The sequence below is a fragment of the Rousettus aegyptiacus genome, unplaced genomic scaffold, assembly GCF_014176215.1.
Source record: "Rousettus aegyptiacus isolate mRouAeg1 unplaced genomic scaffold, mRouAeg1.p scaffold_m13_p_2, whole genome shotgun sequence".
Lineage (NCBI taxonomy): Eukaryota > Metazoa > Chordata > Mammalia > Chiroptera > Pteropodidae > Rousettus > Rousettus aegyptiacus.
Window position 1 is genome coordinate 161,995,423 of NW_023416295.1, and position 23,892 is coordinate 162,019,314.

At 38.3% G+C, this 23,892-nt stretch overlaps 1 protein-coding gene across 7 annotated transcripts in view; it reads left to right on the forward strand.

The window, feature by feature from the left end:
• The window catches only part of MYBPC1 (myosin binding protein C1), an 84,700-nt gene that overhangs the window by 58,823 nt on the left and 1,985 nt on the right, over positions 1–23,892 (forward strand). For 2 of the 7 annotated variants that reach the window (XM_016127080.2, XM_036237367.1), the window contains 14 exons: positions 384–543; positions 1,637–1,741; positions 2,513–2,701; positions 3,555–3,689; positions 5,164–5,172; positions 6,757–6,810; positions 7,707–7,874; positions 9,634–9,722; positions 12,214–12,409; positions 14,604–14,743; positions 17,404–17,563; positions 18,997–19,133; positions 20,767–20,953; positions 22,652–22,828. In XM_016127080.2, the coding sequence (XP_015982566.1) occupies positions 384–543; positions 1,637–1,741; positions 2,513–2,701; positions 3,555–3,689; positions 5,164–5,172; positions 6,757–6,810; positions 7,707–7,874; positions 9,634–9,722; positions 12,214–12,409; positions 14,604–14,743; positions 17,404–17,563; positions 18,997–19,133; positions 20,767–20,953; positions 22,652–22,770 (1,848 nt within the window). In that variant the 3' untranslated portion in view covers positions 22,771–22,828. Of the gene's footprint in view, positions 1–383; positions 544–1,636; positions 1,742–2,512; positions 2,702–3,554; positions 3,690–5,163; positions 5,173–6,756; positions 6,811–7,706; positions 7,875–9,633; positions 9,723–12,213; positions 12,410–14,603; positions 14,744–17,403; positions 17,564–18,996; positions 19,134–20,766; positions 20,954–22,651; positions 22,829–23,892 lie in introns of those variants that run through there. The other 5 variants (XM_016127083.2, XM_036237368.1, XM_016127082.2 and 2 more) reach the window with 4 other exon arrangements.

The following is a 23,892-nucleotide window of genomic DNA, read 5'->3' on the forward strand; positions in this document are numbered from 1 at the left end:
ACATCTAAAGAAATGAAAAAATTACCATTTAGTTTCTGAAATGAATTTAAGTATTTCTGATTTCATATACAAGGAGACTCTTCTCCTAGAATGACACTCTGCACCCATAGTTTTCATTCTCCAACTTTCTCTTTAGTGAGTTAATGGTTATTGGGCTTTGGAGTCAAATCCCAGTTCTACCACTTCTTAGCTCTGTGGCCATAGGCTACAGTTTTCTCAAATGTAAAATGAGATAAAATACTTTCGTCCTTAGAGTTGATGGAGGATCAAACTAAGAGCATGCATTTTAGGCATTTATGCCATATCCAGCTAAGACTACAAAGGCATTCTGGAACAGTCCTTGTTGCATAGAACATGCCACATTTCATTTCTTTCCTTCTTAGGCTATTACAGAGGGCAGTGGGCGTTTAAGAGCAGAATCTTACCCTGACAGCAGCACTCTGATCATTGATGTAGCTGAAAGAGATGATTCTGGTGTTTACAACATAAATCTGAAAAATGAAGCTGGAGAAGCACATGCAAGCATCAAAATTAAAGTTGTGGGTAAGTTCTCTGGATCAACAAGCTTCCAAAACCAAATTGACATGTCTAGATTCAGAGTAGATTTTGTCAGCTCTTGATTCTCTTAACTTTGCCGTGTAGCCAACAGAGAAAAACATAGCATAGCTATATTTTATAAATCGCTCTTTTTTTTCTACCTCGCTACTTCTTTTCTTTTTTTCCCTCTTCCTTACTCTCCCTTTCCTTCCCTTCCTTTCCTTTCTTCTGTTTGTTGTTGTTGTTGTTGTTGTTGTTGTTGTTGTTGCACGGAGGCCATATTGCAGAAATGAGTAGCTGAGGCAGCCATTTGGGTTGCTGGTCACTAGCTCTCCACAGCTATATTCCTTTTCATTGTCCTCTGAAACACAGTTACTAAATAATTTCCCATATCATAATCACTGTAGACGAGTAAGATCTGTCTTCGTCCTCAACCGACCATCTAAGTGCATTTTTCCTAAGCTTGAAACCAAGTGAAATGAATCTAGCAGATTATTGGCGATCCAAGGTCTCATGATCTCTTCATCTCACTTCAGTTTTCCCTTAAATATATTTCAAATTGACCAAAATTAAGGTCACTTTAACAGGCACTGAACTCTATTTTCAAAATGTGGTAACTTGCCATTTTTGACTTGGATTTCTACCAGTTCACATCTTCAGTCTTCCAACCAATGTAAAATTGACAACAATCAGTCCTTGATTCAGTTCTACTGGAAGTTTATTTAGCAGTTAAAATAAAATAAAATAAAATAAAATAAAAACAAAAAACAAAATCACATCCGATATTTAGGCAATAATTTCTTTGTATTTTCAAGGTAAAGAACAAGAGTCTTAGGTTCCATGTGAGACTTGTTCTGTAATGTTGGGACTGAACACTGAAAGGAAGGATTTTTCTTTTTATTTTTATTTGACATACCTCCTCTTATCTCATATGAAGCATGATTTTTTGCCCAAATTAATCATTAAGTGTATTTCAGTAAACATGCAAAAGTACTCAGAAACACTGCTTCTATGATTATCACCAAAAAACATATTTTCCAATTAACATTTTTCTCTATACACACTCTCTCTATTTTGTTCTATTTTTTGCTGGCTATAGATATCCCTGATCCTCCGGTGGCACCAAATGTGACAGATGTGGGAGATGACTGGTGCATCATGAAGTGGGAGCCTCCTGTCTATGATGGCGGGTCCCCGATCTTAGGTAACTGCGTGGTGGACAGTCTGTGGAACTGCCATTTTCTTTATGCACACTAGTACAGAGTACATTAAAAATAGGGCATTTAAAATCAAACCTATCATACTGTGTTTTAAAATATCCATTCAAAGCGAAATACTGTATTTTAGGATGTCCTGTAAATACACAAGGTTTTAATATCTCCAATGAATATTATCTGATCTCCTGTTCTCTCTTTTTCGTTGACATTTACATTCCTAATATTAAGTTTGAAATACCATGAGTCTGACTTTAAGCTGTTCTAGTCAGTAAATGTCTAGTTTTGTAGAATTACGTCTATGGAGGAATTTCTTTTGGAGTTAAATATTTAGAAGAATTTGTTCCCCCTGTGGAACAAAACTTTTTTCTGCTTCCTAATAATGAAACTCACAAAACTGGATATTCACCCGTTTATACGTACTTTGCTGAGATTCAGAGTCAAACCTTTTGCTCAACTGTATCGACTATGTAAATTGGTATGACCAACATATCTGTGATCTGCTTTTCTCTTTTCTTCTTAGTACAATTTTAATTTTTTCTAGTCTTGTTATTTTTATCTATCTCCTATGATGTTACTATTGTATTCCTTATAATCTCTCTCAAACAACTGATGAAATAAAGTTGGTTAAAAATACATACATACATAACTTTCACTTAGAGTACTGAGAATATGGGAAAAGTTAAGAACTTCTAATATCTGACAAAGTTTAATTTTGGAGACCAAGTTAAAAACCTGTTTCTATTTTATGTCACCTGTAGGATACTTTATTGAGAGGAAAAAGAAACAAAGCTCCAGGTGGATGAGGCTGAATTTTGATCTCTGCAAAGAAACAACTTTTGAGCCTAAAAAAATGATTGAAGGTGTGGCCTATGAGGTCCGCATCTTTGCCGTCAATGCCGTGGGCATCTCCAAGCCCAGTATGCCCTCCAAACCTTTTGTTCCTTTGGGTGAGTCAAGAGAGATGTGTCTTTGTCATGGAAATCATTGCCCCAGATTTTGACTGCTTCCTTCCCACCTCTGACTGGAGCAGACACGGGGGCTTCTTAGAGGGATGTGTGAGCTGGAGATGGTTAGGAGCAATGTTCTGTCTAAGAAACCAAAAAATGACATTGGTAGAATTGAATACCTTCCTAATGCAGGTCCTGGAATTCATTACCAGAATTCCAATGACAGCTGTGGTTGGCTCCAGTTTCCCCTCCCTTCTGAATCCCTGGACACATGACCACTCTCCATTTGTCCTGAAGATATAACCCAGCACCTTGCCGTAAACACTGGAACTAAAACAAATAGATCTGTTCAGTGAAGCACACTTGAAAACTAGTCTTTGCTTTACAATCTTACCTTAAATCTTCTCTATTGAACCAAAAAATTCAGTTCAGCAAAGACAAAGAAATAGAAGATGAGAGGTCTTCACTATTTTATGGTAGTGAAAGTTCTTTTTTTCCAATAGAAAGAAAATTTAATGCAAGAGTTTGCACTTTAAAATTAGTTATGAGAAATTTATTGTAGTTCATTAGATGCCAAATTTTGACTTTTCCCAACTTCCTTGGCCCTCCTAGCCTCCCACACAGACTTCTCAAATTCGAGGAAAGTGTGGCAGCATTTCTAAAATTTTCCATGTCTAGCAGATCTTTGCCTTCTACACAGCATATGCTCGAGGAATCTTCATTGAATTTTATTAAGACATGGGTCTTCTATGTGTAGTTTTTATTTGTATCCTAGCTCATTTTATCACCATTCTTTGTGCCATAACTCTACAGTTGATAATGACTTCTTTCTCTATCTCTTTTATCTTTGAAGCTGTAACCAGCCCTCCTACTCTGCTGGCTGTCGACTCCGTAACTGACACCACTGTCACGATGAAGTGGCGGCCCCCAGACCAGATTGGTGCGGCAGGTTTAGATGGCTATGTGCTAGAGTATTGCTTCGAAGGAAGTAAGTACAACTCCTAGTTAAAGCGAATACCATCATCAGTAGGTGAGATATGCTCCCCCTCTCTTTCATTTCTCTTGCTTGGGAATTCATCTCCTTCTCACTGAAAATGACAACAAGCCAAAGGTCATTCTTCTAAGATGGATAATCATTTAGCCCTTCTTTGGTACCAGAGGCTAACAAACTGAGATCTCAAAAATATCCTAGCTAGGCTGCCTGGTTGGACAGCACCATTTATCTAAGACGTAGGAGGAAGGGATGCTGACGAAACTTGAGGGATTTCCACTAATTGAATAGGTGGAATTAAATTGTACCAAATCAAAATACAAGTCTAGTTCAGATGGAGCAGAGGTCAGCTATCTAAAGAGCTGCCAATTTCTGGGTTATAAAGAGAGACTATATATTTGTCTATCTGGTGATCATCCCCTGCCTTCTTAAAGGAAAAAAAAAAAAAAAGAAGAAGAGAGAAAGAAGAATCAAGGACAACCTTCAGTATTTAAAGGAAGGAGTATTAAATCCCACACAGTGTAAGAAATAGGTTCAACATGTGGCTTGGGTATATAAAAATTTAACTGCTTAAATTCAGGAGCAGAAGAAAAACAGGGAAAGAAAAATAGTTGATAAAAAAATAATAGAAAAAGGGAAAATGACACAAGAAAATATGAGCCAGAGTGTACCTAAAACCAAAAAGGATTCGAAATTCACTGAAAGCCTCTTTTTATTTTTTGATTCCTTACTTGCCATGGTTTAAAAATGTATGAATCAAAACTGCCTAAGCTCTGGCCTCAGGCTTCATTCTAGATGATGGTAGACAAACCATCCTCCAGGGAAGCACAAACGATGGGCCAGGATGTAGCCTCTAAGAAAATTCTCTGGATCCCAAACTTTAACATGAAATTTACGTGGTGGAAAGAGAGACCACAGAACACATTCGGAATATTCGGAAGTGTGAACACAAACGCACCTCCCCAGGAGGAAAACCTCTATGGAGAAAAAACGTCGTATGAAAAGAAAACTGCTCAGAAAGAAATCCCCAGCCCCTGGATCGGGGCGCCCATGGAAATGACCACCGCTGGTGGGGAGGGAAGAAGAGGAGGGGAGATGAAGCATCCTGGTAACACTCGGTTCCATGTACATGTGCTGAGCTCACAGAGCACTATGTTTATTTTTCCAGGGCTTAGAGAGCTTCTAACCAAAACCAGTGGGGACATTATAAGAAAGTTCCCAGAGTTATCCCAGCATGGGAGGGGGGCAATGTCACTAATGCAACAGGTAAATTCTTGAGCGCTTCAGAAAATGATTTATTCCCATTCCACTACCCTCCCCTCATTTCAAAAAATCATGAGCACTTCACTCTGTTATTTATATTGCCCAGGCAGCAGAATTTCCCAATCTTGTGTGTGTTGTGGCTGCTGACCACAAACCTTTTGTGTATGTATGAAACAGAGCAAATTCTTTACTCTTTTCTTTCTGATAGGTTTAAAAAGTAAGAAGATACAGCAAAATGATAGATGGCTGTCATTTTGATGTTACCCACCTTAGATAAAATACAACGAAGTGTATTTTACATGATTTTGTGTGTGGTCTGTGTAGATACATATGTATATACACATATACATATGTATATGTACACAGTCATTATTATGTATATATTTTGCCACATAACGTTTTGGAATAGCTTTCTATGGAACGTGTATCTTTCTTCTTGCAGTCTTTCCCTACTTCCTTTATGTGGCTGCCCTATTCTTCATTCTCTTTTAATGGCTGTTGTCCTCAAGACTAATTTTTTGTAGTGTTTAATGCTTTTCGACATGTCAGGTTTTATTCTGTAAGAGAATTCTTTCTTCTCTAAGATCGTGTGTGGGTTTTGACTCTGCCTTTCTCACGTTTTGTTTTTTATTTTTTTAATGCCTGCAGCACTTTACTCTTCTTTGTTTTCTTCGTTCACTCTAGTTCCTTCTTCTCTTTGTTTCCCCCAATTCAAGCGGTTCAAACGTGAAGGGCTCGGCCATTTCTGTTCCCCTCTGATCTTGTCTCGTCCTTCTTTTCTCTTGAAATTTTGTTCTTCACTCTTTCGTACACATTTCCTCAGTCTCCCATTTTCACTTTCTCATCAATGTCTCTTGTCTATGAAAATATCAACTTTATATCAAATATACCTTTCAAAGAGACCATTGGCTTAAAGCTCCCTCTTTTTCATTGGTCCCTCTTTTTCAAAGTCCTAAGTATTTTTATCATCCACGTGCCCTCCCAGACACCAGGATATTCTGGCTTCCTGCCGCCTTTCCCTAATATTCCTAGAAGGGTTGGAATAAAAGAGAAGAGGAAATTCGAAGGAGGCCAGGGCAGTCCCCACTGTCCCAATACCTAGAAATTCATCATCGCAAACCAGTGGGATATGCCTATGACCACTCTGTGAGCCAACAACATTCCCTCCACTCCTGTGGAATGTAGGGACCCAGGCAGGCTCAATTTGTTTTCTTGACCAAGAGGTTGTTGTCATGACAACCAAGGGCTATCTCCTCAGCTGCTGGGTTAGTTTCCATTTCCTTTGAGAACTAGAGCCCTGGTAAGACAGGGTTGGCCTTATTTAGAGGGCCCTCATACCCAGACTGATGCATGAGCCCCACTGTGGGAACAGTCCATTCTCTGGGGACCCTGGGAACCCTCCCTGGCTTGGGCAGCAGGGACAGGAGCAAGGATAGACTGTTCCACTGTGTACTGCTTCCCTGTGGAGTCCAGGACCTGCTCCTCCTTTCTCTCAGGGTCTTGCTTTGTTCTTCTCTGCATCTTGCCACAGCTGGAGGTGCTCCAGCCTCCTTTCTCCTCCTCTTCTCTGTGGCGGGTGCCTCATTACAAAAACCACAGTCTGAACAGAGCAGGCTGTGTCTCTCCTGAGGAATCTCCCCTCTACCCCTAATGTGTTTGGTCTCTTCCGTCACTGCTCTGAAGACAAATATCTTTGCATACTTTGCATATTTTACTAACAGAGAATGCTAACTACTGATACAATATTCTTCTGGTGTGAAAGTGGGTGTCTTTAATTAATTTTAATGACGAATTCTCAAAGGTACATCAGCAAAACAGTCTGATGAAAATGGGGAGGCTGCATATGATCTGTCAGGTAAAGTATTCTATGAAAGCTCTCAAACTTTCTTACTCTATAAAGTTTCTGGGAATGTTCCATGACTGAGCACGAAGTACATCCACCATCCACACACACAGAAAATAGGTCTTAGAGATGGTGGAGGAGGGTGGGCCGTGAGTTAATACTGTGGGATCCAAGCCTTCTTTTTTTCCTGTGGGCATAATGCATATCAGTTTTAGAAGCTTAAATGTTTATTAGCCTTGGATGCTGGGTTTAAAGTCTCTTGATGCTGTAGACAAAGGTATGAAAAGCTTTAAAAAAAAAAAAAAGAAAATCTGAATCTTTGATTGAGGTGAAACAGTGGTGCCAACTCCTTATGCAGTCTTGGCTCCTGAGCTGTGTTTCCACTTTCCGTGAATACACGCTACTTTTCTTCATGAATGAGGGCGTGGTCGGATTCTCAATGCTCATGTTAGTGTCTCATAAAAATAAATCAGCCAATAACAAAGAGATTCTATGACTATCAAGGTAGGTGTCTCTCGTTCGTAAGAACAACATTTTCTTGTTTTTCTGAACCTTAATATATATGGTTAGCTATATGTCATGGTTACATCCATCATTATAAAACTGAACTGGAATAAAACTACGCAAAATTCTTGGGGATAGTTACTATTATTCAGGAGTCCCCAGTGTGTGAATAAGAGGTTTTTCAGGAATAGCAGAATCTGATAATCATTCCTGTTATTTAAGTTAGCCAGGCTAGGCCATTTTTTCATTTAAATATAAAAAATGCCCACCCATTTAGTAGTCTGAATCGAGGCCAAATGACTTAATTATGAGTAAAATACTAATTTGGAGTCGACTGTACCACTTAGGATAATTTCTTTAACTAAACACCATTTTCTCCTTCTTTTTTCAAAAATGGATTTTAGCTGAGAACTGGGTAGTTGCAAACACAGATCTGATCGACAAGACCAAGTTCACTATCACGGGTCTGCCAACGGATGCAAAGATCTTTGTGCGCGTGAAGGCTGTGAACGCAGCCGGTGCCAGCGAGCCCAAGTACTATTCTCAGCCCATTCTTGTGAAGGAAGTCATAGGTAAGTGGCTAGCCTTTCAAAAGTCCTTCTCCATTTCACGTTATCTGTTTTTATTTTTGAGCACCATCCCTCAGAACTTCCTAGTTCAGCATCGCTCCTTTGATGGTTTCCGAATGCCTCCTGGGAGTTAGAAAGGAACAAAAGAGCTCTTTTCAGACAGTGCAGAGGTCAGCCCAGAGGTTTATAACTTGCTATGAAGATCAGTTCATTAGCCTCACAGGTTCCTTCCCGCTGACGCTGACGAGAGAGTGTGGATGCAGCAGTGCACGCAATTCCTACAGCAGCACCCCGGCTCAAGGGGGTCTGCAAGTTCAGAATCATTTTTATTATAGTATAAACACAGTGCTTGACATCGGCTCCGACGGTGACAGTCGACATAAGTTAAAACCTCATTTATTAACTATGTGGTCTCAGGCAAGAGACTTGATTTTTATGAGGCTTAATTTCTTCATCCACAAATGTAGATAATAATAGTACTTAACATGTCAGGAGGCATAAGAATTAAATTAATCCATGTTGCTTATTTTTTATTATAATGATGACTCTGTTTGCTGCAGAACCTTGCTGAGCCTTTTCCTTATACATAAAGTTAGGTAGTTAGAGGATATCTAGGTTCCCTTCTAACCACAATGTTTGGTCATTGTCATCATCATCATCATCATCATCATCATCATCATCTCTAAAGTTTATTGAGCACTTACTATTCTTAGCCATATGCTAAATGCTTTATGTGGATAACCTTATTTAACCCTCACGACAGTCTTACAAATTAGATGCTGTTATCATCCTGATTTTACAGAACAGAAGTCTGGAAAAGGATCTACTATGTCTCTGATCCAGGACTCAAACCCAGCTCTCGATAACTCTGCAGTCCATGCTTGGAAACAGAGCATAGACATTCAAGGCTGACTCAAGGCTCTAATCCTGGCAGTGTTCCCAGGAGCAATTTACTTAAACTGCTAAGCTTCAGTTCTTTATCATAAAGTAAAAGTAGTACCTAGCCCCTAAGGGAGATGTAAGGTTTAGATTAGTCTTTTCATGAAAAGCATTTAGCTCAGTTTCTGTCACTTACTGAGCACTCAAGTGATTAGACCTGCTTCATCCCTGTGAGCCTGTGAGCCTTTGACTTCCTGCTCCTAATGGGTTTTCAGCAACATGTTCTAGCATCGTCATGGTGTTTAATTAATGAACATTAACATACAGTAGGCTAGGGCTGCCTATCATGTATTTCACTGCAGTCACGTAGGGAGAAAGGTACTATCAAATTCCAATAGAATTATCTAAATAGCAGGTTTTAGGTGCTAAAACTTTTTTTGTTTGTTTTCTTTTGTTTTTCTGGTAAAAAAAAAAAAAAAAGAAGAAGAAGAAGAAGTCCTACCAGCTAATATGGTTCTGTAAATTTTTATGGAGTGTTCATCAGAGAATATTCTCATTGTTGGAAACTGAAAAATAGGTCCCAAGAGAAAATTTGGTGTTTTTCTGTGTAGTTGCTTTAGGCTAATAACGACAATAAAAACAGGAAGTTGCGGTAAAATCAGAGAGGTCAAGGATAAATTTTGTTGTGTTAAACTGTTAAAACATCTCTTTGAAGAAAAAATTTGGAACCAAAGTTATATAATATGTTCGTGGCACGGCTAAGATTTTACTGCAGAGACATGAGCACCATGATACCCAGTGAGCGTCACACCATATGCGCACGTAAGGCTGCTGCCAGTGTGATACACTGATCACAACATTGTGTCATTTTGCCCTCACCCAGAGCCTCCAAAGATTCGCATCCCGAGGCACCTGAAGCAAACCTACATCCGTAGAGTTGGAGAAGCCGTCAACCTGGTTATACCTTTCCAGGTAATAATTCAGGGGTCACTCATTTTCTCTTTCCAGTGCTGGGGTGTTTAAGAAGCAAGGTCAGGATTTCCTCAGAGAGAGAGATAGGTAAACAATGGAAGAGATTTGGGGAACGATAATTTCCTGCTGTACAAATGAAGAAATCCATACAACTCTCGTAGATTTTCCTTCCTCATGAGACAAATGAGATCTAGTCTTGTCTGAAGCTCAGGGACTGTTGGGGGGCGGGGGGGGGCAGGGGGGAAGTACTGAAATGAGAAATGCTTGAAGATGCTTTCTGGTCCTAAACATCTGTAAAACTGACCTTCATTTGGAGTGATGTTCTCAGTATAATAGTCAGGAAAACAACATGGGCTTGCTTCCCACAATTGCCCCAAACCAAACTAAATTCCGATAAGGGGAATAAGTGAGATTTGATATCTCCATGCCATGAATTAAAATACATGAACACTGCTAAATCATTGCTCCAGCAAAAGAATCTGTTGTTTACAAGATTAACCAGGCTTTTCCTACAATAATCAGTTTCAGACACACACACACACACACACACACACACACACACACACACACAGGTCGCAACACCACACCCTTACTCACCTGACTCCTTTTTTGCCTCTAGACAGCACTGTTTGATAGAACTTTCTGCGACAAAGAAAATGTTCCATGTGTGTGCTGTGCAATATCATAGCCGCCAGCCACTGGCTAGGCAGCACTTGAAATGTGCATCCAGGAATTAGTGCCATTTAAAAATTTTCCTTAATTATAATTAATTTGAGTCTAAATAGCCACATGTAGCTAATGTATCACTCAGCATGGCCTTAGAATTAGAATTTAGGTCCCTGCACACATTTGAACACACACACACACAGAGTTCATTCAAACCCAGGGTCCCCATGAAAACCAAGCTAACTGGACAGTCCTCATTGCACTCAGGCCCACACCTTAGAAGAGGCAGTTATCTTCTACATACACAGTGTGTGAAATCAGAATGAAAGCCAAGGAGGATGTGAGTGTAAACACAGCAGAGGAGGAAGAAGATGACCAGGCAAGTTCCTCCCTCTTCTCTTCTCCCAGGACTTCAAATAAAACCAGGAGGTGGGACAAGGCTGGCACTCAGGGCCCACCCCCAGCCCTGGACCGGGGCTGCTGAATCATTTCTACCACTAGGGTTCATCCCAGTTTCTGTCACTGGTCCGGGAGAGGGAAGAGCATGAGAACAGGGACCTCATGGGTATGGCATCCCAGGGGCTGCTCAGCTGTCTGAAAGGAGGTGACAAGACTGTGCCATGTTTGTATATTTGTGTAACCTCCAGAGTTCTCATAAACATTTTCTCATTGGACTCTAAGAAACACTTGGTGAAGCAGGAAAGGCAGATTTCCTTATCCCCTCCTGAGAAGGGAATAAACCGAAGTTCAGAGAAGTGAGATGACTTGCCCCAGGTCATGCAGCAAGTAAATGGTAGCTCCAAGAGCAGAGTCTGTGTCTCCTGACACTTAATCCAGTGTCTTTTTTCTCTCCATATGTTACCAGGGAACTCATTTCTGGCCTTGTAGCTAATAGCCTATTGCGCATTTAAGGAAATTAGATCTGGAACTGTTTTTCCATATCCTTAACAATATTGTTCTCTACTTCCCACGTGCAAGTCTGAGCTGCCCAACCATTCTTCAAGCTCTGTGGGCAGAGGTTTGCTCTGTATCTCTTACATTCCTTATCATAACCTATCGACAAGCCACATTAGGAACCTATAGAAAGGCTGAATCTCACCTGATCGAATTAATGTGTGGTTTTTGTCTGCAGGGTGGCCTGGGTGCTCAGGAATCCTAGGAAGTTCCTTTGTAATGTAAACTAAAACTCATGTCCTCGGATGAGGTTATAATTTCTCAAAGTCTGCTCTTAAAGAATAGTCTCAGCAGCTAGAGAGAGGAAAGAGAGAATCACAGATAAGCCTGAAATCAGCAGCACGGCACAGTGGAATAATAATCGTTAACACTTAGATGATATTAATAAAACTGATGCACAGAGAGTTTAAGTAACTTTCCCACGGTCACATAGCTGTTCAGTGGTGAAGTCAGGATCCAAATGCAGATTCTAGGGCCCCAGAGCCCATGGTCTTAACCAATATGCTGTATTGCGCAGGCTTTGGAGCTAGAGAGACCTGGCTGCGAAGACTTGGTTCCAACGTTTACTTAGTTGCAAGGCCTTGGGCAAGTCATTTAACTCCTTATCCAAAAAAACAATGATAATGATACTATCTTAATAGGAAGATTAAGAAAAATAATAAACTTCACATACTTAGTGTAGCGCCTTGTACACAGAACATGATCAGGGCAACAGCGAGTATTGCCGTCATTGCTATACTCACCCACTACCAGGCTGTTTTCCAACCTGGCCTAGATGTGTGATTGTTATTATTTGTAATGCTGAAAAAAAAAGAAATCTTAAGACAATCCGATTGCCCTTCCTCTCCACTTTTTCTGTCTTTCTTTTTAGGGAAAACCAAGACCAGAATTAATTTGGAAGAAAGACGGTGCAGAAATTGATAAGAACCAAATAAACATTCGCAACTCTGAGACTGATACAATCATATTTATCAGAAAAGCAGAGAGGAGCCACTCCGGGAAATATGATCTGCAAGTCAAAGTGGAAAAATTCACAGAAAGCGCATCAATCGATATCCAGATTGTCGGTAGGTTTGGAAGTAGGAACTAGAACATTCTGTCCAAGCAGTACATTTGGGTTAATTGTCCTTCTCATTAAATCTAGAGTAAGAATTTATGTTAGTCTGGCTCTACGTAAAATTCTATTTTTCACCAAAGATAAATTAGTAAGATTTGTTACCATTTCAAAATAATGTTTCACCAAGTAAAGGACTAATCAGGGAGATTTAGGGCATATATAGTAAAGAAAATTAATGTTTATACTTTTTAGTGAAAACTATCTGCACTCCCCTACAATTGAATTCTCTCCAACTCCATTTCTCAACTCCTCGATGATAAAACTATTTCTTGTATTGAATTCAAATTTTTTGTTGCATAAAAAACTTATAGCTTCTAGACATAGCTTCTTACTACACCTAAAATTGGCTAATAATAAAATTTTAATGAGGAATTTTTTTTTCAATGTAAAGAAGATATACTTGAACAAACTTAAACAGTTAACCACTAAATTGATTGATATTGCAGGGCATGTTACATACTTACCTGTCCAAATAATAAGGTTAGTTCTTACTTCTGTCCAGTGAGGAAAGAAAGGGAAGATCCCTTACAATGGGCCCCTGTCACTTGAATGTTCTATTATTTTTGCAATGTCAAGAATAAATTTAAGAGCGGAGCAGGGGAAGCCTTGTTTCCTGTCATTTTTATTATTATATTTCAGCACATTTTCTGAAACTAGAGGTTTTCTCACCACAAGAGCAACTTCCTGTGGCAAGACTTTCCTTGGTGGAAGTTCACGTGCTTTAAACTAAGTACTTCTTTCCCACTGATTAAACCAATTTTGATTTTTGTTAAGTTGAGGGGGGTGGAGTATTAGTCTGTGCCCTTAGATCTGGCCTGACTCCATTCTAACGGAAACCCCACGGAAGGATCTGGTAAAGCACTTCCCTCTAAAGCACAAGGAAGGACATTTTATTTTTCTACTTGGCCATGTAGTTATTTTGCCAGGTAGTTATACGTGCCTGGCACATCATTTGCAGACTCAGAGTGTTTAATAGTAACAGTCATTATTCTAATTATTTTATTAATCCAAATATATGTGTCTGCCATGACAGTGAAAATCTATCAATACCGTTTACTGTCGGGGAGCAAGTGTTTGACAAATCGGTGTGATCTATGAAGACAAAGCAGACTTGGGTGCAGCTTGGACTGGGACCAGATGGCTGTCTGTAGGATGGGTTGGTGAGAGTAGGAGCTAGAAAACTGTACTTGTAGAAACTCATTGTTGGTGGTAGTGGAAAGAAAAGAAAGATTATTACTGTAGTTTCCCCCACAGACCCATAAAGGCAGCTTGTTAAACGGCATTAAAAGAGAAAAACATTACCAGAAAGCATGCTAGAGTTTGCTTAGAATTGCATTTTAATACCTAAAAAGTATTTCAGGGCAGAAAGAGAGATATTTGCACTGAGAAGGATAGTAGATGTGAACTTTCTCTGAAAATTAAGAAATACTAAGTAAATATATAATGCTATTATTGTCCTTCCTTGTACCTCTGTGCACAACTTGGGGGTGGGGGTAGGGGGATCCTGCCAATCAAGACTTAGTTTTCTTGACTCTTTGGCCTTCATGAACATAACTGCAATTTACTGGAAGGTCAGAGGTCACACAAATTCATGTCATACAGAAAGTAAGGTGAAAAAACTGTTTTCTCATGAATGCACTTTACTTACATAAAATGGAAACATTTGATAAATACAAATAAATCTTGGAGGGGGAGATGGCAGAGTGATTAAAAATAAGTTTTCCTCACACCCATTATAGGTGCCTTTAGGTTGCAATAGGAACCCACTCACAGGCTGTGGGATCAGGGCCTCTCGCCAAAAGCCAGAGTTGCTCAATCCATGTAGGCTCTAAACTTCAAGTTCAGCAACAGTTCACATTTCCAATTAGCCAGGGTAAGCCTTGTGAGTCAATGCCAGTAGTCTGCCCCCAGAGGGATGGTTAATAGGGTTTGAAGTTTCATTAAAATTTTGTTTTCAAACATGTTTTCTTTCCACGGAGGTGAAAGTCAAGAGTTCCCAGATAAGCTTAGCTGGAGTGCATTTTACTTCTCTGAAGTTAAGAAATGTGGGTAGAAATGCAGGGAAGAGAAGGACATTTTAACATATCCTCTTATAAAAGGGTATTAGTTGGGAAGGAAAATCATGCCATGATTTCATCCCCTAGACCGTCCAGGGCCACCCCAAACTGTGAAGATTGAGGACGTCTGGGGAGAGAATGTCGCTCTCACATGGACACCGCCAAAGGACGATGGAAATGCAGCCATCACAGGGTACACGATCCAGAAGGCTGACAAGAAGAGCATGGTAATGTCTGGCTTTCTCTTGTTCAGCAGCAGCAAACTCACATTTCAGTAGAAGGGGGAGGCGTGAGGTCCTCTCTTAGGAGGAACCCATGCGGAGCGCAGAGAAGTGACACAGCCCAGCAAAAAGGGTAAGGTCTTTGGAGCCACAGAGATCTGGACTTGAATCCCAACATTGACACTTAAGACCACTTGCACATGGACAGTCCTTTAACCTCTTTGACCTCCATCTTCTTCATCTATAAAGTAGGGACACGAACACTTACTCTGTTTGGTTACCATGAGGCTAAAATGATATAAAGCAGCTAGCACAATGCTCAATAGCATGCATTAAATTCATTCATTCAACAAATACTGACTCATTCTGGATTCTGACTCAGATTTACACCCGTACATCTCTTTTTCTTTGTAAAATAAATGTTGGGTAGTATGGACAAAAAGATACTAGATAGGAAAGAACAAATCTAAAGGGAGCAGCATGTGCAAAGTTCCTGAGGGCAGGAGCTTAGGGTGTTCAAGAAGCAACCTAATTGGAGTACGAACTATTATTACTCATATTTTATAGATGAGGAAACAGCAGCTCAGAAAATCTAAATGACTTGCTCAAGATCACCAGATTCTAAATATTAAAGTGTCGGTCTTCCTGAATCAGAATCCATCCAATACGCCCACTACTGCCCTGTGTGTAAGTGAATGAATGAATAAATGAATGTTTGGACACACAATGGCATAGAGCTACTTTTCACTCTCATAGGAAGAGTAAAACATAAACTGAATGATATTGATAAGAAGACCTTTGACACTTATACTAGTAGATCTCAGTAAGAACTTAGATTATGAAATTACATAAGATTAATAGAATAAGAAAAGAAAGTTGAGAAAGGCAGTTTAAGTAATAAGAATGGATTTCGAGCCTCACCTTTTTATAAACTATTTCTATCATGTCTTTTTCTTTTCTCCCCGGGTGGGTGTTACATGACAAAATAAAATTTGTCATATAAGTTATAGCAACATCTTCCAGCTAAACCTGGACAACTTGAGAACTAGATCAGTGGATTTCTTTGCAAGTGAAGTTCTGCTTATCTTGGATTTCTTTAGCAATGAGGGCTCTTCTTCACACTTTGGCCCAGACACCAGCAGTGAGTCCAGAGGTACCATATTTTCTTCAGATGGCACTCCATTCTTCTACCCCTATCATATTTGTCCAACATTTGTCTTCATAGATACCTAGTAAAGTCCAGATGAACCAGAACTTTCCTGCTGCTTCCTGTGACTGAGGTCTGCCTGGTGATAGGGGATGATCCCTGACCCCTGCACCCCTGTGTTTCTGTTGCATTTCAGCAGATGCAGACCTATGGACCAGAAGATGCTCACTCTGCCCAGTGTGCTTCCTAGGAGATCACTACACCATTGTCTCATTATGTCTACAGTTGCTGTTCTTCACTTAAATTCCTAGAGTCATTCATACCTTCTCATTATGTGTGCCAATATACTTATTTATGCATTCATTCACTTACTATGTGTTGAGCACTGTTCTAGCTGCTAGATTGAAAAAAGAAAGAAAGAAAGAAAAGAAAAAGAAAGAAAAAGAAAAAGAAAAGAAAGAAAACACAGCTCCATTCTTAGAGCACTCACAGTCTAGGCAAGAAGAAAGACATGAAACCAAATGATAAAAGAATACAATAAATGTCGAAATAAAAGTTTACATAAAGTGCTTTGGGAATAAAGGAGGGTATAAGTATATTTGTCTGCTGTCTTAAAAATGTACAAAATACATATATAATGATGGTCCTTAAAAGTTACAAGGAAAATCCTTTCCTTTATGAACTGTCTTTTTGTCAGCAAATGTATTTTCTCAATTAGTGGTCCTAAATATATGCACTACAACAGATTCTAGTGGTTGCAAGATAAATTTCAAAATCACTATATTTCTTGGTATGGTGAAGAAAAATTGAAAAAAAAAGATAATAGTTTTAGCTTCTCATTCATTCATTCAGTCTAGTATTCAATAAATATTTATTTTTGCCTAGTATCTACTATGTGCCAGGTACTATGATAGGCACTGGGGATACATGGGGTGAGAAGAAAAGTCTGTCTTTACCATCATAATGTGTTCATTCCAGTGATGGGCAGGTGTAGAGAATAAACCAGTAAAACAGTAACTATATGATTTAAGGTAGTAAGTTCTGTAAAGAAAACCTTAGCCAGCTTAAGGTGACAAAGTATGACTGCAGTAAAGTAATGAAAAGAAAAGAATCTGTTAATAAAATTAAGCAAATTTGTTGAACAATATTAATTTTTATCTAGTGATTTAACATCATCTCTTCCTCAGAATAGATATGTTGGCACTAAAATTCTATAATGACATTTTGTTATACAAAAGATAGGTAGACCAGATAGATGATAAATTCTGTACAGTTATGGAGAAAATATAAAGGTAATTGTTGACGTCTAGGGTAAATGATTATAATGCATAGATGCATATTAAATTACATAGTCAAGTATAGATCAATTATAAAGTGTTAAATTAAATGTGCATTATGATTACTCTCAATGTAAAAATAGGTGCTATTTTCCTTTTAGCTAATGAAACATCTGTTATTTATTCTAATCAACAGCTGTGTATTTTAAGATGATTTTCCTCCGAAAAAATCTTTTTTTCAGGAATGGTTCACTGTCATTGAGCATTATCACCGAACCAATGCCACCATTACTGAATTGGTCATAGGAAATGAATATTACTTCCGGGTCTTTGCTGAAAACATGTGCGGCCTCAGTGAGGAAGCAACAATGACTAAAGAAAGTGCTGTGATTGCCAAGGATGGTGAGTTAGTAGTGGACTAGTAAAAGGGAGTTCTGGACCCAATTCCAGTGTGAGGGGTTTGGGGGAGTTTTCCCCATACCAATAAGCAATTCTCAGACACGAGCTGGGTGTTTTACAATTCAACTCAATTCTGACACTATTTACCTGGAGATAACATCGAATCCTACAGATTAGGACCTCAGTCCCACAAGAATGCCCCCCAGACTCCCACTTCGGATGCCAATTGCAAGTCCAGGTTGTCACTTGTGCTTCTAACCAAAGGGCTAAATAAATCAGAGGTTCCGATGACCCCCTCCTTAGGTTCTGTTAATTTACTCGAGCAGCTCACAGAACTCAGAGAAATGTTGTGTTTACTAGATCACTGGTTTATTATAAAGGATTATGACTCAGGAACAGCCCAGTGAAAGAGATACATTGGGCAGGGTATGAAGAGCAGGCACAGAGTGTCCATGCTCTCAGAACTCCGCCACTGACCTTGAACCTCCACATGTTCACCATGCTTTGGGGTTTTTATGAAGGCTTTATTACATAATCATGATCTATTAGCTCTCCAGCCCCTCTCCTCTCCATGGAGATCTGGGGGTGGGACTGCAAGTTCCAACCACTAATCACGAGGTTGGTTCCCCTGGCAACCAGCTGCCATCTTTAGGTGTAGTCCGGAAGTCATCTCAGAGACACTCTCACTGCTTAGGAAATTTCAAAGGTTTAGGAACTCTGTGCCTGAAATGAGGATGAAAATCAAATGCATAGTTCTTATTATAAATCACTATGTCACAACTAAACATCCGGAAACCTTGATTTTCAGTGACTAGAGAAGACCGAAGAAAAAGATGTGGCGAAAGGATATAAGAAAATGAAAACCACACATTTTTTAAATTATGGTAAAAATGTCTGAGTAAAATGTTAATTTTACAAGTAAAATTTTTAGAGGAAAAATATATATTACTGAATTTTTAATATATAATCTTTAATTCATTCCAGCTTCTGGGAAGGAAGTGTATAAATGGCCAAATCACAGGGTTAGAAAAAAGTAGACATTGACTTCTAGAGCTCGAGTTACTTTTATTCTTCTACACCTTCGCTATAGCTACATGAGACCCATGGAATGAGTGAAGCTGATTCCATTCCTATCGTTTCATTTCTTTATGAACCACTCTCCTTAAAGCTCTTCCTCATTACTTTCACATTAAAATGCCATATGGATCAAAATACTCAGACACCGAATTCTTTTTAATATTTGTCTTGGTTTCAGATGACCATCTGGCTCTCTGTCCCATGTGAGACTGGCTAACCTTCAGAATGAATGCCATGTGGTGTTCACTCAGGTTTTCACATGTTTTTCTAAGCCCAGGGACGTTTTATTCATGAGTAAAGAATGCCAAGAATAATAGACTCTCAGGCAAATTGGGATATTTTTAATGCTTGCTTTTAAGGTAAAGTCTACAAAAATCCAGTGTATGAAGACTTTGATTTCACGGAGGCGCCCATGTTTACTCAGCCGTTGGTTAACACCTATGCTATAGCTGGATACAATGCCACTCTGAACTGCAGTGTGAGAGGAAATCCTAAGGTACTGTGTTTTATTATTTTTTTTTAACACATTAGTTAAATTTAAGAATTAACCTCAAATTCTTTTTATGTGCCACATTATAAAGGTAAGTAGTAATATAAGCTTACCCCCCAAGTGCTATTTGTGTCATTTTCTGAGGTCGAGGGTTGCGGGGAAGCAGGATGTTGATGATGGATAATTAGAGACACTATTTAAATGTAGTAGTAAAAAATGTTTATATTTCTTTACTAACCAGGGGATACCTTCTAAGGAAAAACCAAACTACTTATTTTAAAAATAATTGAGTGGTAAGGAGATAGATGGAAGTAATATTGTTCCACCTGACAAATTAGGTGTTAATATTGATTCATCACAATTAATGATACTACAATGCAAGGCAGAATTTAAAATGTGCTGTATTAAGGGTACAGAGTACTGGGAAGGGAAAAATCGCATCTGACTGAAGAGAGTTAGAGGGGTTTCAAGGTTCCATGTTGCTGGCATTTGAAAAGAACAGCAGATTAATGAATGTTGTACATAGAGATATCTATCCTTGGGTGACACTGAGGGAAGGAGCCCAAGAGTTTGTAAAACTTGCAAACAATGGTGTTTTCCGGCCTATACCATGAACGGAAATAGGGAAGTCAAAGAGAGAAGCCAAACTGAGGATGGGAGGAAGATGCTGGATTCATGTTTAATTGGAAGTGATGGTGGTACATCCAGGTGGGAATGAACGGTAGGCAGGGGAGAGGTTCGCTGAAGCTTAGGAGAAAGGCCAGGGCTGTGACTCTCAGTTTGGGAGTCCCCAGGCATGGGGCTGCTACATTCCACCCCATGGAGTTGAAGCTCTAGAAAGGAATGTCATTGAGAAAAGAGGGTAGTGAGCAAAAAGCCAAGGACCAAGGTGTGAGCCTCAGTGAATGCCTTCTTTTGAAAGATGGAAGAAGATAGAAGACATTGTGAAAAAAAAAGAGAAGTGCCTCTCTAGAATCTGAGAAAGGCAAAATCCTATAAGAGGTGGAGGATGAAATGTGAAGGGCGTACATTTACATAATAAAGGAGAAGACAATATGAACGTAAGAGTGGAGGGTCAGTGATGTCATATGTAGTTCAGGCATCAAGGAGAATGGAGTTCCCTTCCTGGGTGATCGGGTTATGACAGATCTAGAATTAACTGGTTGGAGAATGATGGTGAATGCAGATGTCAGAGGACAGATTAAGTTGTAAGGAGGCATTAGCAGCCCACAGATAATGAGAAAAGAATATCAGGAAAATGAAGCGGAGAAAATAAGATGGTCATGACCCATTTGGGGGGCATCTTTGAAAAATGCTGAGCCATATATACTCCTTTGGATGTGCTAACCTCGTGGACCTGTAGATCAAATTGAGATACAACCAAATCTGTTTAGGACGATTGCCCCAGAGCTGTCCCCTGAACCATTCTGGCTTGCTTCTTCAGAACTGCTCATTTGCTCTCCCGCCAAGCGCTAAGCAGAATTTAATTTGAGAGAAACAGTGTTCAAGTGAAAGTGAATTTCTTAGATGTGCTTTCTTTCTAAGCCATGCTTTAAAAGTCTGTCACTGGCTTCAATGGCCTATTAATATGCAAAATACAGATATGTTTTGACCTCATTTACTTCCATATTAACTTCAGCCCAAAATAACCTGGATGAAAAACAAAGTTGCTATTGTGGATGACCCAAGATACAGGATGTTCAGCAATCAAGGGGTCTGTACTCTGGAGATTCGTAAGCCCAGCCCCTATGACGGAGGCACCTACTGCTGCAAAGCAGTCAATGACCTGGGGACAGTGGAGATCGAATGCAAACTGGAGGTGAAAGGTATGGCATCCAAGATCTTAGGTGTAGGATAAAATGAATGGAACTCACTTGATTATTGTCCTTACTGCAAAATCTAAATTGTTTGCCAAAATGTTCTGGATGGAGGGAGGGGGAAGAGAATTTGAGAAGACATTTTTACATTTTGCATTTACTCGTGATTTATTTGTGAAGCCTACTTGGTTATCTACATAGACTTATTTTTTTCATCTCTTGCAATTCTTGTTAACCAAAGGAATATTAATTTCAGTGGAATGCTGGTATGTGCACAGCATAGTGAGAATAAATAAAGTCAGCGGATATTATTTTGGAGATGTAGTTCATCTATAAAAAGAATCCTAGTGCAAAAACTTATCTAATTAAACTGCAATTAAGGAATTTATACTATTTCATTAGTTTACTGTTTTCTGAAACTTTCAACATATATGGGTAAGTTTGTTAATTTTGTGTATAGTATTATACATGCAGAATATAACATACACATATTTTTATCAGTTGCTTTTCAAATCTCATTAGAGAACTTCCATTTACAGGAATGCATTTCATTTATAGCAGTTTTCAGAAGTTTTGCAACCAATGTAAACCAAGAAAACATATAAGAATTAATGTGTTAGAAAGTCTCAGCATAGTCTGTCATTTTAATCAGTTTTCATATTAATTGAGTATATTTTTATATTGAAGTTTTTTCTTGACAATCAAAACCTACTTTGGGACACCATGAAAACTACAGTTGTCAGAGTCACTGTTAAGAGATAATAAGTGACATGATCCTAATGTCTTTTCTCTGTTGTTATTGTATTATATTGTCTTTCTATGATAACCAAAGTCTTATCCTACCTCTGTAATGAAAAAATTATGACCTAAAAGTCAGAAAGGTAATCTTGTAAATATCTAGTTGAGAAAAAGCATTATAAATGCTTAGGATATTTATGTAAAGAAAAAGTTTTTTAGTACCAATGTTAGTATAAAATAGTAAAGAAACTTTTTGGAAAAATTTCCTTTTATAACTAAAAAAAATAGTATTCTTTCTCTTATAATCTCTGTCTGTCCTCAGATAATACAGTATAGTAGATTCATAATTAAGGGGAAATTTTTTGGGGTTTTTTCCCTCTCAAATATAAAACATAATATTCATAGAAAACTTCAAACTTTACTTTGGATAGTGCTTGCAAATTAATTATTTTAGCTGCTTATTAGCTTTAAATGCCGATTAAGGTCATGGTTGCAAATATGTCTGGTTTCTAAATGCCTAGCCTTATTAGTTAGTTCCAAGGTATTGTTGATATTTATGTTTCAACATAAAAAAAAAAGCCTAGTACCACTTCTGCGTGTTTTGAAAGTAACTGAATGCTAATGCTATAAAATGATGATTTCATAAATGGTTCAACATTTGGGGTCTTCCATAGATGCTAATAATGTTAATCATATAGATGATATATTCTGTATAGTAATTGCATAGTGAATTCCATAGTAATTTAATTTAATAATATAAATAATGTATTCTAATATATAAGTTCATAGTAAGATATCAATTGTAATATGTTGGTAAAAGCGTTTGGTCCTAAAGTAAAGCCAAGATTATTTATCATCAGATTGTTATCTGATAATAGGTGACTTGAATCAAGTTACACTGTGAAAAATAAAGGTAAGAATGTCAACTGAGAATAAATAAATACTGGTACAAATATTCTAATTCTACAGTGATATATCAAGGAATAAATACCCCTGGACACCCAGAATTCCTGGAGGGGCAGCAACAGGTTTTAAAAGTTCATGTTCCACTGGATATTTCTACTTTCTGTTCCATTCCTCTTACATGAAATCGCACTTTGCATGTAAAGCTTGACTTTCTCATTTGCTTTTAATTATATTTTTTAGCAGCTCATGGCATACAGTGTTTATGCCATGAACGAGGAAGGCCAAATTATTCAAGGATATTAAGTACCACAGGTCCCCATAAATAAAGCCAGAAATCTACATTTGAAGATGACCTCATTTTAGATATAAGATTATCAAAACCTAGGAACCCATGGTATTTCTTTAATTTTTTCATATTTCATATGTAAATAGATAGGATCTTCTTTTAAGATAGTTTAGTTTCCTTAGATTCACATTGAAATTCAGAAAACTGAACGTTTTTAAGTTGCTAAATTGTAGAAAAAGTGTTCTGGACATTTTTGGTGGGGAGAGGTCACAAATAAAAACAGATCCAATATTTGGAAACTTTCATATTTGATTTTCCAGTGAAAAATTCACCAGTAGAATATCTGTAACCCATCTAACTGTTGAACATTTTGGATATTTTCATGAGACCCAAATTGTAGGCCCCATTACTAAATGTATTAAGCAATAAATGTGTCTATATGCATGATTCACCTCCATTTGGAAGAGTGAATTAAGAAGTTCTTTGGAGCTGAGAAAGCAACCTGGTGTAAACTCTAATGACTTAGATCTATGTCTGAGTTTGTAGTATTTGCTCTCTGAGTCCCCAGAGGTAATGTCAGCTTTCAAAAGAGGAAAGAATTAGGGATCTTTCTTTAAAGTTTTGTAAATTATTCATATGATCACTTTCTAGCCTGTTTGTCTAAGTCTTGTGTTTATTTAAATCAGTCATAGGTAATCAGTTCAGAACACAATATTATAGAATACACTAGTCTAACATTTACATCTACTTGATAATTTTGCCTTTTAGAATTTCAACATATATATATGGACACTAATGCTTTGTCTATTATTTATGTTTTTCTTTTGTTGAAAAACACAATATATATATGTTGTAGGTTTTTTTTTTTTTAAGCTAATGGTTTGGAAGCTCTTACCATAAATATTCACTATACCATCAAATTGGCTCTGCCACCTGTTTAGGCAAAGCGGTTGTGCATATTAATACATGTTTTACATATTAATGATCCTTTTGAAGTGACTGGATCCCTTGCTCTTCA